Genomic DNA, 13,597 nt, shown 5'->3' with positions numbered 1-13,597 from the left:
TATCATGGAAGGTGACGTCAGATCATATCTTAATGCATGGTAGGAATAATTTGACCACAAACAGGATGTGTGAACCTCAAAACCCTCCCTTACCGGCTGAAGAAAGAGAGACAAAGGCGTGCAATGCGACAGTGACTTTTAACACTTCTGAGTCTGAGCCATAAACCGGGGTGCAAGCGGCAGGAGTGCTGAGAACTGCTCAGGTGAGAGACTCTTGTATGTGGGAGAAACGGATGTGTCTATTTGGATGTTGGAATCGGGACATTAGCCAGGGCCATCAAATGGGACAGGCAAGAGTTACATTTGTCGTTGGGAAGATGAACTGTAAACAATATCTGAAAAAGACACGCTAGAATGATAAGAAAAGGACGGGGGGGGGTTCTACACACTGCGAACAATTTAGACTAAGGATGCATTGGGATACTGATCTTTCATTACCAGGCCACTCGTGACAGGAAAACAGGGACAAAGGGGGGCTGTAATGAGAATTACAGACAATAAAAGGTTTTGTTTATAAATGTATGTTCTAACAGGGATGATGTGTGCTGAATTGAGAAGCTGGAATTCGAGTCCTATACTCAAAGTAAGCACTAAGGACTGTCATTTTAAATTTGGGTTGGATAATTTATAAAATGTTGTAATTATGATTTGGATACAGCAAGAGAGAGTTTCTACAGAACAGTGAGGGGTGGGGGCCCTGCTAAAATTTATTTGGCCCGAGGGAGGCTCCAGAAACATTATCTCTAAGTGTCCTCCGACAGGGAGGTTGTTTGTTATAGAAATCACTTGATATCTTGGGTCAACCATGATTTTTTTTTCTCTCTTTTGTTTTACCATGTCATCATAATTATGATGTTAGTCGCATCAACGGGTGATGTGAAGTTATTAAACATGTACTTTTTTCTCTTTTCTTTTCAAATCAATATGTTTTTAGGTTTCGTGGAACATAAGATTGATAATTTTTCCAGAGGAGGGACTGATGTATATTGACTAATTGATTTGAGAATGTTTTAGTATGGGCAAATGTATCTATAGCAGGAGGCGAGGTGTTTGAGACAGAATGTTTACATAGGGCTGTTAAGTGAGATGGAACGTGACTGCAGTGGAAATCTGTGGGAACTCATAAATTAACTTTTTGGGGATAGGGGGCAATATTCGGAATTTTGGATGAAAAGTGTGCCCAAAGTAAACTGCCTGCTACTCATGCCCAGAAGCTAGGATATGTATATTGGTAGATGTGGATGGAAAACACTCTAAAGTTTCCAAAACTGTTAAAATAATGTCTGTGAGTATAACAGAACTGAAATGGCAGGTGAAAACCTGAGGAAAATCCATCCAGGAAGTGCTATTATTTTCAAATGGCTGTTTTTCCATTGAAAGCCTATCCACCATTTAAAGGGATAGGACCCAGATTCCGTTCCCTATGGCTTCCACTAGCCGTGAACAGTCTTTAGACATGGTTTCAGGCCTTTATTCTGAAAAATTAGGGAGAATGAGCAGTTTCAATGAGAGACCAGTGGAAAGTCCCCAACGTGTTTGGTGCGCAATCCCGAGAGCGCGCCTTTCGTTGTTTTTCTTTTATATTGACAACGCTTTTGTCCGGTTGAAATATTATTGATTATTTAGGCTAAAAACAACCTGAGGATTGATTATAAACATCATTTGACATGTTTCTACGAACTTTACGGATACTATTTGGAGTTTTCGTCTGCCTCTTGTGACCGCATTTGAGCCATTGGATTACTGAACGAAACGCATTGGATATAAAGAGGGACTTTATCGAACAAAACAAACAAGTCTGCATAAACGTTCGGCTGGAGACAACCTAGCTCTGCCGAGTTGCATCGGCTCCGTAAGAGACGAGTCGGCAGACCTTGGAGACTGTCAGGGGAAATCGGGTAACCTCGGATTCTCTCGGGAACGTAGACGCTGGGGACTCCTCAGTGGGATCCTTAGGCGAGGGAGTGGGACCGGAATCAGACCTCCTCTCCCTCCTACATTCCCGTAGCCGCCCATTGATCCGGCTGGTCAAGGCAACGAGCGAGTCAAGATCCGTAGGCAGCTCCCGGGCTGCGAGCTCGTATTTTACTTCCTCCGATAATCCGTGAAGGAACGTGTCAAATAGGGATTCTGGGTTCCAGGCACTCTCAGCAGCCAATGTGCGGAAATCAACCGCGGGAGTCTTGAAGAAGATGGAGTACCTTTTGGGCAGCCTCTCTCCCGGGACAACTGAGAATCTAAAAAGATTTTTACCTCAGCCACGAACTCCTCCAGACTGAAGCACATGGCAGATTGTTGTTCCCACACCGCTGTAGCCCAGGCGAGAGCCCACATCAGCGTTATAAGGTACGCTATCTTTGAGCAGTCCGAGGGATATGACGAGGGCTGTAGCTCAAAGATGAGGGAGCACTGGGAGAGAAACTCCCGACAGGTTCCCGACAGGTTCCTGAGGCGGTAAGCAGGGTTTTTGGGTAGCCGTGGTATCCTGAAGAGATGCGCAGCTGAAAGCAGGGTAACTGAGGGGCTGAGAGGTTACTGTCATGGCTGGCTGCCTAACAGACAATAATTGGTCCAGCAAATATACTTCCATAAGACCTCGAAGAAACTCCTCGTGTCTCCTTGGGAGGAGACGGCGTTGCGGAGCTGGTCTGAGTCTGCTGAGGTCAGTGATGGCCAGTTCGTACTAACACGACTCAGGATAAGACCCAGATGCAGACACAGGAGAGAGACTGAAGGTTCAATATAGAGAGAAGTTTATTAAAACCACAAGAGGCAGGCAAAGGGCAGGTCGAGGATAGGCTGAGGTTCGTAACCAGGTCCGAGTCTGATAGGTACTGGGCGGCAGGTAGGCTAAGGGTCAGGACAGGCAGAAGTTCGTAAACCAGGTCAGAGTCAGATAGGTACAGGACGGCAGGCAGGCTTGGGGTCAGGGCAGACAGCATAGGTCGGAACCAGAAGAACTAGAAAACAGGGACTACAGAGAACAGGAATATGGGAAAAACACACTGGTAGGCTTGAATGAGACAAGACGAACTGGCAACAGAGAAACAAACCAGGTACTGTATAAATGCCCAGAGATAATGAGGAAAATGGGCAACACCTGGAGGGGGGTGGAGACAAGCACTTGACAGGTGAAACAGATCAGGGTGTGACACTTAAGTATCAAAACTAAATGTAATTGCTCAAATATAATTAAGTATAAATCTTTTCAAATTCCTTATATTAAGCAAACCAGATGGCAAATTATTTTTTTTCTTCTTTTTTTTTTCTTCCAAATGAAGCCAGATCAGAGGCAGTAGGGATGACCAGGGCGGTTCTCTTGATAAGTGCGTGAATTGGACAATTTTCCTGTCCTGCTAAGCATTCCAAATATAGCGAGTACTTCTGGGTGTCAGGGAAAACGAATGGAGGAAAAAGTACATGATTTTTTATTAAGAATGTAGTGGAGTAAAAGTAAAAAAATATAAATAGTAAAGTAAATGACTAAAAGTTCTTAGGGATAGGGGGCATTATTCGGAAGTTTGGATGAATGAGGAGCCAAAGGTAAACTGCCTGTTACTCAGGCCCAGAAGCTAGGATATGCATATAATTGGTAGTATTGGATAGAAAACACTCTAAAGTTTCCAAAACTGTTAAAATAATGTCTGTGAGCATAACAGAACTGATATAGCAAATTTATTTTTGGAGGTGACACCTTTTAAAATGCCTGTCTATGGGGAAATCAATGGAATACGTCCCAGATTGCAGTTCCTAGGGCTTCCAGCAGATGTCAACAGTCTTTAGAAAGAGTTTCAGGCTTGTTTTTTTTTTAATTAGTTAGAATTTGTAGTTTTTGTAAGTGGCTCCCATTTTGTCTGTAGTGTTGTGGCGCACTTCGTTATTTATCTCCGGTAATGAACATACTATTCTCCGTCTTAAATTTGATCATTTATTTACATATTAGAGTACCTGAGGATTGATTAAAAACGTAGTTTGACTTGTTTGGACGAAGTTTATTGGTAACTTTCGGGATTCATTTGTATGCATTTTGAACAAGGGAAACCGGTGGATTACTGAGTCAAGCGCGCCAACTAAATGGACTTTTTTGGGATATAAAGAAGGACTTTATCGAACAAAAGGACCATTTGTGATGTAGCTGGGACCCTTTGGATTGCAAACAGAGGAAGATCTTCAAAGGTAAGTGATTTATTTTATCGCTATTTCTAACTTTCGTGACGCCTCTGGTTGGTTGGAAAATGTTTGTAATGCTTTTGTATGCGGGGCGCTGTCCTCAGATAATCACATGGTGTGCTTTCGCCGTAAAGCCTTTCTAAAATCTGACAAAGCGGCTGGATTAACACGAAATTGTGCTTTTAAACGATGTAGGACACTTGTATTTTCATGAATGTTTAATATTACGAATTTTCTATTTAGAATTTCGCGCTCTGCAATTTCATAGGATGTTAGCCCAAAGAGGTAGTACATTAAAGTATTTTTACTTCAAATATATGTACCTTTGCATAGTTTTAGGGCCACAGCCCACAATGTTTGGAAAACAGCCGAATACAAAAATGTTGACATTTACAGACTGGGGATATAAGATACACCACCCAAACACACACTCATTTCCCTCTGCCGTCTCTGTTGTTTCGCTCTCAGCACACAAACACAAGACATGATACAACGGTAAAAGAGTAGAACAGGCCGAACAATTACTCTACATCTAAGTAGAGCAGAGTCTATGCTGTAGTTAACTCACTCTCTTAACACCTTCCAACCCTCTCCCTCCCTTACCGTGCTGAAAGCCCAGCAGGAGCCACAACCCTTCTGATCCTTGATGGAGGTGACATAGCCCTTGTCCCTCCAGTCCATGGTGGTGGGCAGATCGTTGTCCCCAAGCATGGGTAAGAAGGTAGAGCCACCGCGGGGCTTGGAGGCATTGAAGGAGCCCAGGCAGCGCTGGGAGATGATGCGTCTGTACTCCTCGTTTTCCTGTGATAGCACAACAATAGACATGCACTGAGTGTAGAAAACATAAGGTAATACCTACTCTTTCCATGAAATAGACTGTCCAGGTGAATCCAGGTGAATGCTATTTTCCCTTATTGATTTCACTTGTTAAATCCACTTCGATCAGTGTAAATGAAGGGGACGAGACAGATTGAAGAAGGAGTTTTGAGCCTTTAGACAATTGAGACATGGATTGTGTATGTGTGCCATACAGGGGGTGAATGGGAAGACAAAAGATGTAAGTGCCTATGTACGGGGTATGGTAGTAGGTGCCAGGCACACCGGTTTGTGTCAAGAACTGCAACGCTAGTGGGTTTTTCCACAGTCAACAGTTTCTCCTGTGTATCAAGAATGGTCCACCACCCAAAAGACATCCAGCCACCTTGACACAACTGTGGACAGCTTGGGCCAGCATCCCTGTGGAACGCTTTCGACACCTTGTAGACGTTGTTGTGATGGCAAAAGGGAGTGAAAAGGCGACTCTCACAGTGAAGAGGTGACTCCGGGATGCTGGCCTTTTAGGCAGAGTTGCAAAGAAAAAGCCATATCTCAGACTGGCCGATAAAAATAAAAGATTAAGATGGGCAAAAGAACACAGACACTGGACAGAGGAACTCTGCCTAGAAGGCTAGCATCTGGTGTTTTGCAGGTACTATTTAATGAAGCTGCCAGTTGAGGACTTGTGAGACATCTGTTTCTCAAACTAGACACTCTAATGTACTTGTCCTCTTGCTCAGTTGTGCACCGGGGCCTCCCACTCCTCTTTCGATTCTGGTTAGAGCCAGTGTGCGCTGTTCTGTAAAGGGAGTAGTACACAGCGTTGTACGAGATCTTCAGTTTCTTGGCAATTTCTCGCATGGAATAGCCTTCATTTCTCAGAACAAGAATAGACTGACGAGTTTCAGAAGAAAGTTCTTTATTTCTGGCCATTTTGAGCCTGTAAACGAACCCACCAATGCTGATGTTTTCTTGCTTCTCTAATCAGAACAACAGTTTTCAGCTGTGCTAACATAATTGCAAAAGGGTTTTCTAATTATCAATTAGCCTTTTAAAATGATAAACTTGGATTAGCTAACTCAATGTGCCATTGGAACACAGGAGTGATGTTTGCTGATAATGAGCCTCTGTACGCCTATGTAGATATTTCATAAAAAAATCTACCGTTTACAGCTACAATAGTCATTTCCAACATTAAAAATGTCTACTGTCACGTCCTGACCAGTATAGAGGATTATTTGTTATTGTAGTTTGGTCAGGACGTGGTAGAGGTTAGTTAGTTTATGTATTCCGGGGTTTTGGGTTTCTTTTCTATGTTTGTGTTTCTATGTTAGTTAATTGGGGTATGGACTCTCAATTGAAGGCAGGTGTTTTCTAGTTGCCTTTGATTGGGAGTCCTATATATTAGGGTGTGTTTGGTCTTGTTGTTTGTGGGTAGTTGTTTTAGCACTGCTATACGTGTGTAGCCTGCTATACTGTTCCTGTCGGTCGTTGTTTTCTTGTTTTGTTCGTGGTGTTCACTTTATAATAAATTAACCTCTTACATCTAGATGTTCCGCTAGCGGAACACCTGCTCCAATATCCAATGATAGGCGTGGCGCGAATTACAAATTCCTCAAAAATACAAAAACTTCCATTTCTCAAACATATTACTATTTTACAGCATTTTAAAGACAAGACTCTCCTTTATCTAACCACACTGTCCGATTTCAAAAAGGCTTTACAGCGAAAGCAAAACATTACATTATGTCAGCAGAGTACCCAGCCAGAAATAATCAGACACCCATTTTTCAAGCTAGCATATAATGTCACAAAAAACAAAACCACAGCTAAATGCAGCACTAACCTTTGATGATCTTCATCAGATGACAACCCTAGGACATTATGTTATACAATACATGCATGTTTTGTTCAATCAAGTTCATATTTATATCAAAAACCAGCTTTTTACATTAGCATGTGACGTTCAGAACTAGCATACCTCCGGTGAATTTACTAAATTACTCACGATAAACGTTCACAAAAAACATAACAATTATTTTAAGAATTATAGATACAGAACTCCTTTGTGCAATCGAGGTGTCCGATTTTAAAATAGCTTTTCGGTGAAAGCACATTTTGCAATATTCTGAGTACATAGCCTGGCATCACAGGGCTAGCTATTTAGACACCCAGCAAGTTTAGCCTTCACCAAACTCCGATTTACTATTAGAAAAGTTTGATTACCTTTGGTGTTCTTCGTCAGAATGCACTCCCAGGACTGCTACTTCAATAACAAATGTTGGTTTGGTCCCAAATAATCCATTGTTATATCCAAATAGCGGCGTTTTGTTCGTGCGTTTAAGACACTATCCGAAGTGTAAATAAGGGTCACGCGCACGACGCATTTCGTGACAAAAAAATTGTAAATATTCCATTACCGTACTTCGAAGCATGTCAACCGCTGTTTAAAATCAATTTTTATGCCATTTTTCTCGTAAAAAAGCGATAATATTCCGACCGGGAGTGGTGGTTTTCGTTCAAAAAGAAAGAAAGTAAACAATGGAGTCGACTCGTGCACGCGCCTCAGTTTCATAGTACTGTGACCGGCCACTATCCAAACGCGCCAATGTTTTTCAGCCAGAGCCTGCAAAGCCACGATTCAGCTTTTTGCCGCCTTCTGAGAGCCCATGGGAGCCGTAGGAAGTGTCACGTAACAGCAGAGATCCCCTGTATTGGATAGAGATAATCAAGAAGGCCAAAAAATGGTCAGACAGGGTACTTCCTGTACAGAATCTTCTCAGGTTTTGGCCTGCCAAATGAGTTCTGTTATACTCACAGACACCATTCAAACAGTTTTAGAAACTTTGGAGTGTTTTCTATCCAAAGCTAATAATTATATGGATATTCTAGTTTCTGGGCAGGAGTAATAATCAGATTAAATCGGGTACGTTTTTTATCCGGCCGTGAAAATACTGCCCCCTAGCCATAACAGGTTATGATGAGCACGCAATCCGCTGCATATTGGTCCACTTTTTCCGACAGCGATTTCAACATATCTTCTGACGAAGAGGATCGTGACATCTACACTGTATTTATGTTATTATGTTATTTTAATGGACCAAAAATGAGCTTTTCTTTCAAAAACAAGGACATTTCTAAGTGACCCCAAACTTTTGAACGCTAGTGTAATTGTGTGCTGTAGCGTTAAGATTTCCCTTCACTGGAAGTAAGGGGCCTAACTCGAATCCAGACCATTATTCCTCCTCCACCAAACTTTACAGTTAGCACTATACATTCGGGCAGGTAGGGTTCTCCTGACATCCGCCAAATCCAGTTTCGTCCGTTGGACTGACCCAGATGGTGATGGTGAAGCGTGAATCATTACTTCTGAGAATACATTTCCACTGCTCCAGTCCAATGGAAGTGAGCTTTACACCACTCCAGCAGACAATTGTCATTTTGCATGGTGAACTTAGGCTTGTGTGCGGCTGCACTGCCATGGAAAACGATTTCATGAAGCTCCCGAAGAACTGTTTTATGCTGACGTTGCTTCCAGAGGCAGTTTGGAACTTGGTAGAGAGTGTTGCAACTGAGAAAATACATCAAATCAAAGTTTATTTGTCACGTGCGCCGACTACAACAGGTGTAGACCTTACAGTGAAATGCTTACTTACAGGCTCTAACCAAAAGTGCGAAAAAAAGGTGTGTGTGTGTGTGTGTGTGTGTGTGTGTGTGTGTGTGTGTGTGTGTGTGTGGTGTGTTTGTAGGTAAGTAAAGAAATAAACAACAGTAAAAAGACATTTGAAAATAAGAGTAGCAAGGCTATATACAGACACCGGTTAATCAGGCTTATTGAGGTACTATGTACATGTGGGTATGGTTAAACTGACTATGCATATATGATGAACAGAGAGTAGCAGTAGCGTAAAAAGAGGGGTTGGCGGGTGGCGGGACACAATGCAGATAGCCCGGTTAGCCAATGTGCGGGAGCACTGGTTAGTCGGGCCAATTGAGGTAGTATGTACATGAATGTATAGTTAAAGTGACTATGCATATAAGATAAACAGAGAGTAGCAGGGAGGGGCAGGGGGAGGGCACATAGTGCAAATAGTCTGGATAACCATTTGGTTACCTGTTCAGGAGTCTTATGGCTTGGGGGTAAAAACTGTTGAGAAGCCTTTTTGTCCTAGACTTGGCACTCCGGTACCGCTTGCCATGCGAGAGAGAACAGTCTATGACTGGGGTGGCTGGGGTCTTTGACAATTTTCAGGGCCTTCCTCTGACACCGCCTGGTGTAGAGGTCCTGGGCCGTATACACTACCCTCTGAAGTGCCTTGCGGTCGGAGGCCGAGCAATTGCCATACCAGGCAGTGAGGCAACCGGTCAGGATGCTCTCGAACCTTTTGAGGATCTCAGGACCCATGCCAAATCTTTTTAGTTTCCTGAGGGGGAATAGGCTTTGTCGTAACCTCTTCACGACTGTCTTGGTGTGTTTGGACCATTCTAATTTGTTGTTGATGTGGACACCAAGGAATTTTAAGCTCTCAACCTGCTCCACTACAGCCCCGTCGATGAGAATGGGGACGTGCTCGTTGCTCCTTTTCCTGTAGTCCACAATCATCTCCTTAGTCTTGGTTACGTTGAGGGATAGGTTGTTATTCTGGCACCACCCTGCCAGGTCTCTGACCTCCTCCCTATAGGCTGTCTCGTCGTTGTTGGTGATCTGTTGTGTCTGTTGTGTCGTCAGCAAACTTAATGATGGTGTTGGAGTCGTGCCTGGCCATGCAGTCGTGGGTGAACAGGGAATACAGGAGGGGACTGAGCACGCACCCCTTGGGAGCTCCAGTGTTGAGGATCAGCGTGGCAGATGTGTTGCTACCCACCCTCACCACCTGGGGGCGGCCCGTCAGGAAGTCCAGGATCCAGTTGCAGAGGGAGGTGTTTAGTCCCAGGATCCTTAGCTTAGTGATGAGCTTTGAGGGTACTATGGTGTTGAACGCTGAGCTGTAGTCAATGAATAGCATTCTCACAGAGGTGTTCCTTTTGTCCAGGTGGGACAGGGTAGTGTGGAGTGCAATAGAGATTGCATCATCTGTGGATCTTTTTGGGCGGTATGCAAATTGGAGTGGGTCTAGGGTTTCTGTCATAATGGTGTTGATGTGAGCCATTAGCAGCCTTTCAAAGCACTTCATGGCTACGGACGTGAGTGCTACGGGTCTGTAGTCATTTAGGCAGGTTGCCTTTGTGTTCTTGGGCACAGGGACTATGGTGGTCTGCTTGAAGCATGTTGGTATTACAGACTCAATCAGAGACATGTTGAAAATGTCAGTGAAGACACCTGCCAGTTGGTCAGCACATGCCCGGAGCATTCGTCCTGGTAATCCATCTGGCCCCACAGCCTTGTGAATGTTGACCTGTTTAAAGGTCTTTGTCACGTCGGCTACTGAGAGCGTGATCACACGGTCGTCCGGAACAGCTGATGCTCTCATGCTCATGTTGCTTGCCTCGAAGCGAGCATAGAAGTGATTTAGCTCGTCTGGTAGGCTCGTGTCACTGGGCAGCTCGCGGCTGTGCTTCCCTTTGTCGTCTGTAATAGTTTGCAAGCCCTGTCACATCCGACAAGCATCGGAGCCGGTGTAGTATGATTCAATCTTATCCCTGTATTAGATGTTTCCGTGCTTCATCACTCGGTTGTCCCGTTCTGTGAGCTTGTGTGGCCTATCACTTCGCAGCTGAGCCGTTGTTGCTCCTAGATCTTTCTACACAATAACAGCATTACAGTTGACCGAGGGAGCTCTATCAGGACAGAAATTTGATGAACTGACTTGTTGAAAAGGTGGCATCCTATGACGGTGCCACGTTGAAAGTCACTGAGCTCTACAGTAAGGAAATTCTACTGCCAATGTTTGTTTATTAGTGGATTTGGCTATTTCAGCCACACCCATTCCTGACAGGTGTGTAAAATCGAGCACACGTCCATGCAATCTCCATAGACAAACATTGATGATGTGGCTGGTGACACTTTGATTCTTGAAAGTACAATATTTCAAAAACTTGATTGCTGACATGCATATCCTTTTAGGACTGTATCAACAGTGGACTAATGGAAGAAATACCAGAATATAGTTTTTGAGTGGATTTTCCCTTTAAATTCCTTTTTATTTTAGGATTTGGATAATGTGATGAATCGTAATTAATCAAAACAAATTCTGCAATAAATGTTTGAATTGTTCGATAGACCTAATTGTTATTTATAATCAATGGAAACAATTATTTCAGAAAGACTAGATGTATTTCCCTTGTTTTTGGGGGAATCTATCATTCTGTTGTATCTAATTATTAAGTTCAGGTAGACTAGAGGATACAGAATCAGTAGCCTATAGGTACAGTAGCCTACATACTATCAGGCTGTTTTTCAAGTTGAATTTTCTTTATTTTCTACCAATGCTGTAACTCTGAAAAGGGGGATGGCAAATAGATCCTTCTATTCTTCATTTAATCCTTTTATCTTTACACATATGTTAACTATTCTTCACTGTGCTATTAAAATGGCATGTGTCTGGGCCATACCATGTCAGCGAAGTAAGTCATGCCCAGGCGATAGGACTTGATGCCCTGGTCAGCCAGCATGTTGTGGACCAGCACCAGTTTGCGGTTGGAGATCCAGGAACTCCTGCGCTGAGACTCCTCCACTGGAGAGCTGTAGGACTTTCCTGTAGGGAATCAAAGTCAGTTCATTCAGGGCCCTATTCAGACATGAGAAAAGTTGACCAAAGACCTGAATTGAAACAATAACAAAGCGGGCTCCCAGCCTCTGTTTTGGTAAAAAAGCTGAGGGATAGGCCTGGAGAAATGTAACCACTCTCAAATTCATATGGATGCAAGGACTGACCATCCATGATATCAAAATTATTGTTTTAACTACGCATGAGGCAATACAGTGTTGGTTTACGTTTACATTGTTTACAAACATTGGAGTAAAACAAGGTTATATTTTAGGTTCGGATGGGGTATGACAGTTGAACTAAGCTCATGAGGCATTTATTAGTTATAATCAATAGGTATATATAATTAATTTATAAGTCCAAAAATGGATGTAGCAACTATCTCTTGACGCACGTTAAGGACAGGGGGCGCTATAGCGAATTTTGAAAAAAATACGTGCCCATTTTAAACGGCCTCCTACTCAAACTCAGAAGCTAGGCATATAATTAGTAGATTTGGATAGAAAACACTCTAAAGTTTCTAAAACTGTTTGAATGGTGTCTGTGAGTATAACAGAACTCATATGGCAGTCAAAACCCCGAGGCAGATCCTAACAGGAAGTGGAAATCTGATTTGTGGAATCACTTTCAAGTCTTTGGCTATGAAACACACCGTGAGTTAGGATTCATTGAGCACTTCCTAAGGCTTCCACTAGATGTCAACAGTCTTTACAAAGTGGTTTGAGTCTTCTCCGGTAGAAACTGACCGAACGAGAGGCCTGGAAAGTTGGTCATAGGGGGAGGGCCATTACTACTATGACGCGGGCACCCGCGGGGTACCCTCTCGTTCCGAAACGTTTAGTAAGACAATGCAATCGTCCGCCTTCAATTTTATTGAAGCTCTGATTGAAAAAGGCCCTAAAGATTTATGTTATATAACGTTTGACATGTTTGAACGAACTTAAATACATTTTTTTTGCACATTCGTGACGACAAGTCCCGCGCGCTTCAGTACATTTTGAGTAGCCTTCGGAACGCGCTAACAAGAAGGAGCTATTGGTACAGAAATTATTAACTTTTTCGAACAAAACTACATTTGTTGTGGACCTGGGATTCCTAGAAGTGCCTTCTGATGAAGATAATCAAAGGTTAGGGAATATTTACAATAGTATATTTGATTTTAGATGGTTCCAAGATGGCGCTAACCTGTATCGCCTAGCCTATTTTTCTGAGCACAGCACCTCGTTTATTGCAAAGTGTGATTTCCCAGTAAAGTTATTTTTAAATCTGGCAATGCGATTGCATTGACGAGATGTTAATCTATAATTCTTTGAATGACAATATTACATTTTAAAAATGTTTTCGAATAGTAATTTAGTAAATTGTAGCGCTGATCCACCGGATGCATTTGAGGGAAAATATCACGCGCCGATGTAAAATGCTGTTTTTATATATAAATATGAACTTTATCGAACAAAAGAATGCATGTATTGTGTAACATGATGTCCTAGGATTGTCATCTGATAAAGATTGTCAAAGGTTAGTGCTTCATTTAGCTGTGATTTGGTTATTTGTGATGCATGTGGTTGGTCGGAAAATGGCGGTGTGGCTATTTTGACGATGTACTCTCCTAACATAATGTAATGTTTTGCTTTCGCTGTGAAGCCTTTTTGAAATCGGATTTTAAAATAGCTTTTCGGTGAAAGCACATTTTGCAATATTCTGAGTAGATAGCCCGGCCATCATGGCTAGCTATTTTGACACCCACCAAGTTTGGCACTCACCAAACTCAGATTTACTATAAGAAAAATTGGATTACCTTTGCTGTTCTTCGTCAGAATGCACTCCCAGGACTTCTACTTCAACACCCAATGTTGTTTTGGTTCCAAATAATCCATAGTTATATCCAAATAGCTGCGTTTTGT

At 42.7% G+C, this 13,597-nt stretch overlaps 1 protein-coding gene across 6 annotated transcripts in view; it reads right to left on the bottom strand.

The window, feature by feature from the left end:
* Window positions 1-13,597, bottom strand: part of LOC106610669 (procathepsin L) — a 46,410-nt gene that overhangs the window by 14,558 nt on the left and 18,255 nt on the right. For 5 of the 6 annotated variants that reach the window (XM_045723357.1, XM_045723359.1, XM_045723358.1 and 2 more), the window contains exons 4-5: window positions 11,539-11,681; window positions 4,774-4,971 (exon numbers count right to left, since the gene is read on the bottom strand). In XM_045723357.1, the coding sequence (XP_045579313.1) occupies window positions 4,774-4,971; window positions 11,539-11,681 (341 nt within the window). The remainder of the gene's footprint in view (window positions 1-4,773; window positions 4,972-11,538; window positions 11,682-13,597) is intronic. The other variant, XM_045723362.1, reaches the window with a different exon arrangement.

This window comes from Salmo salar, chromosome ssa09 (assembly GCF_905237065.1).
Source record: "Salmo salar chromosome ssa09, Ssal_v3.1, whole genome shotgun sequence".
Lineage (NCBI taxonomy): Eukaryota > Metazoa > Chordata > Actinopteri > Salmoniformes > Salmonidae > Salmo > Salmo salar.
This window is presented reverse-complemented; position numbering and strand designations above follow the sequence as displayed.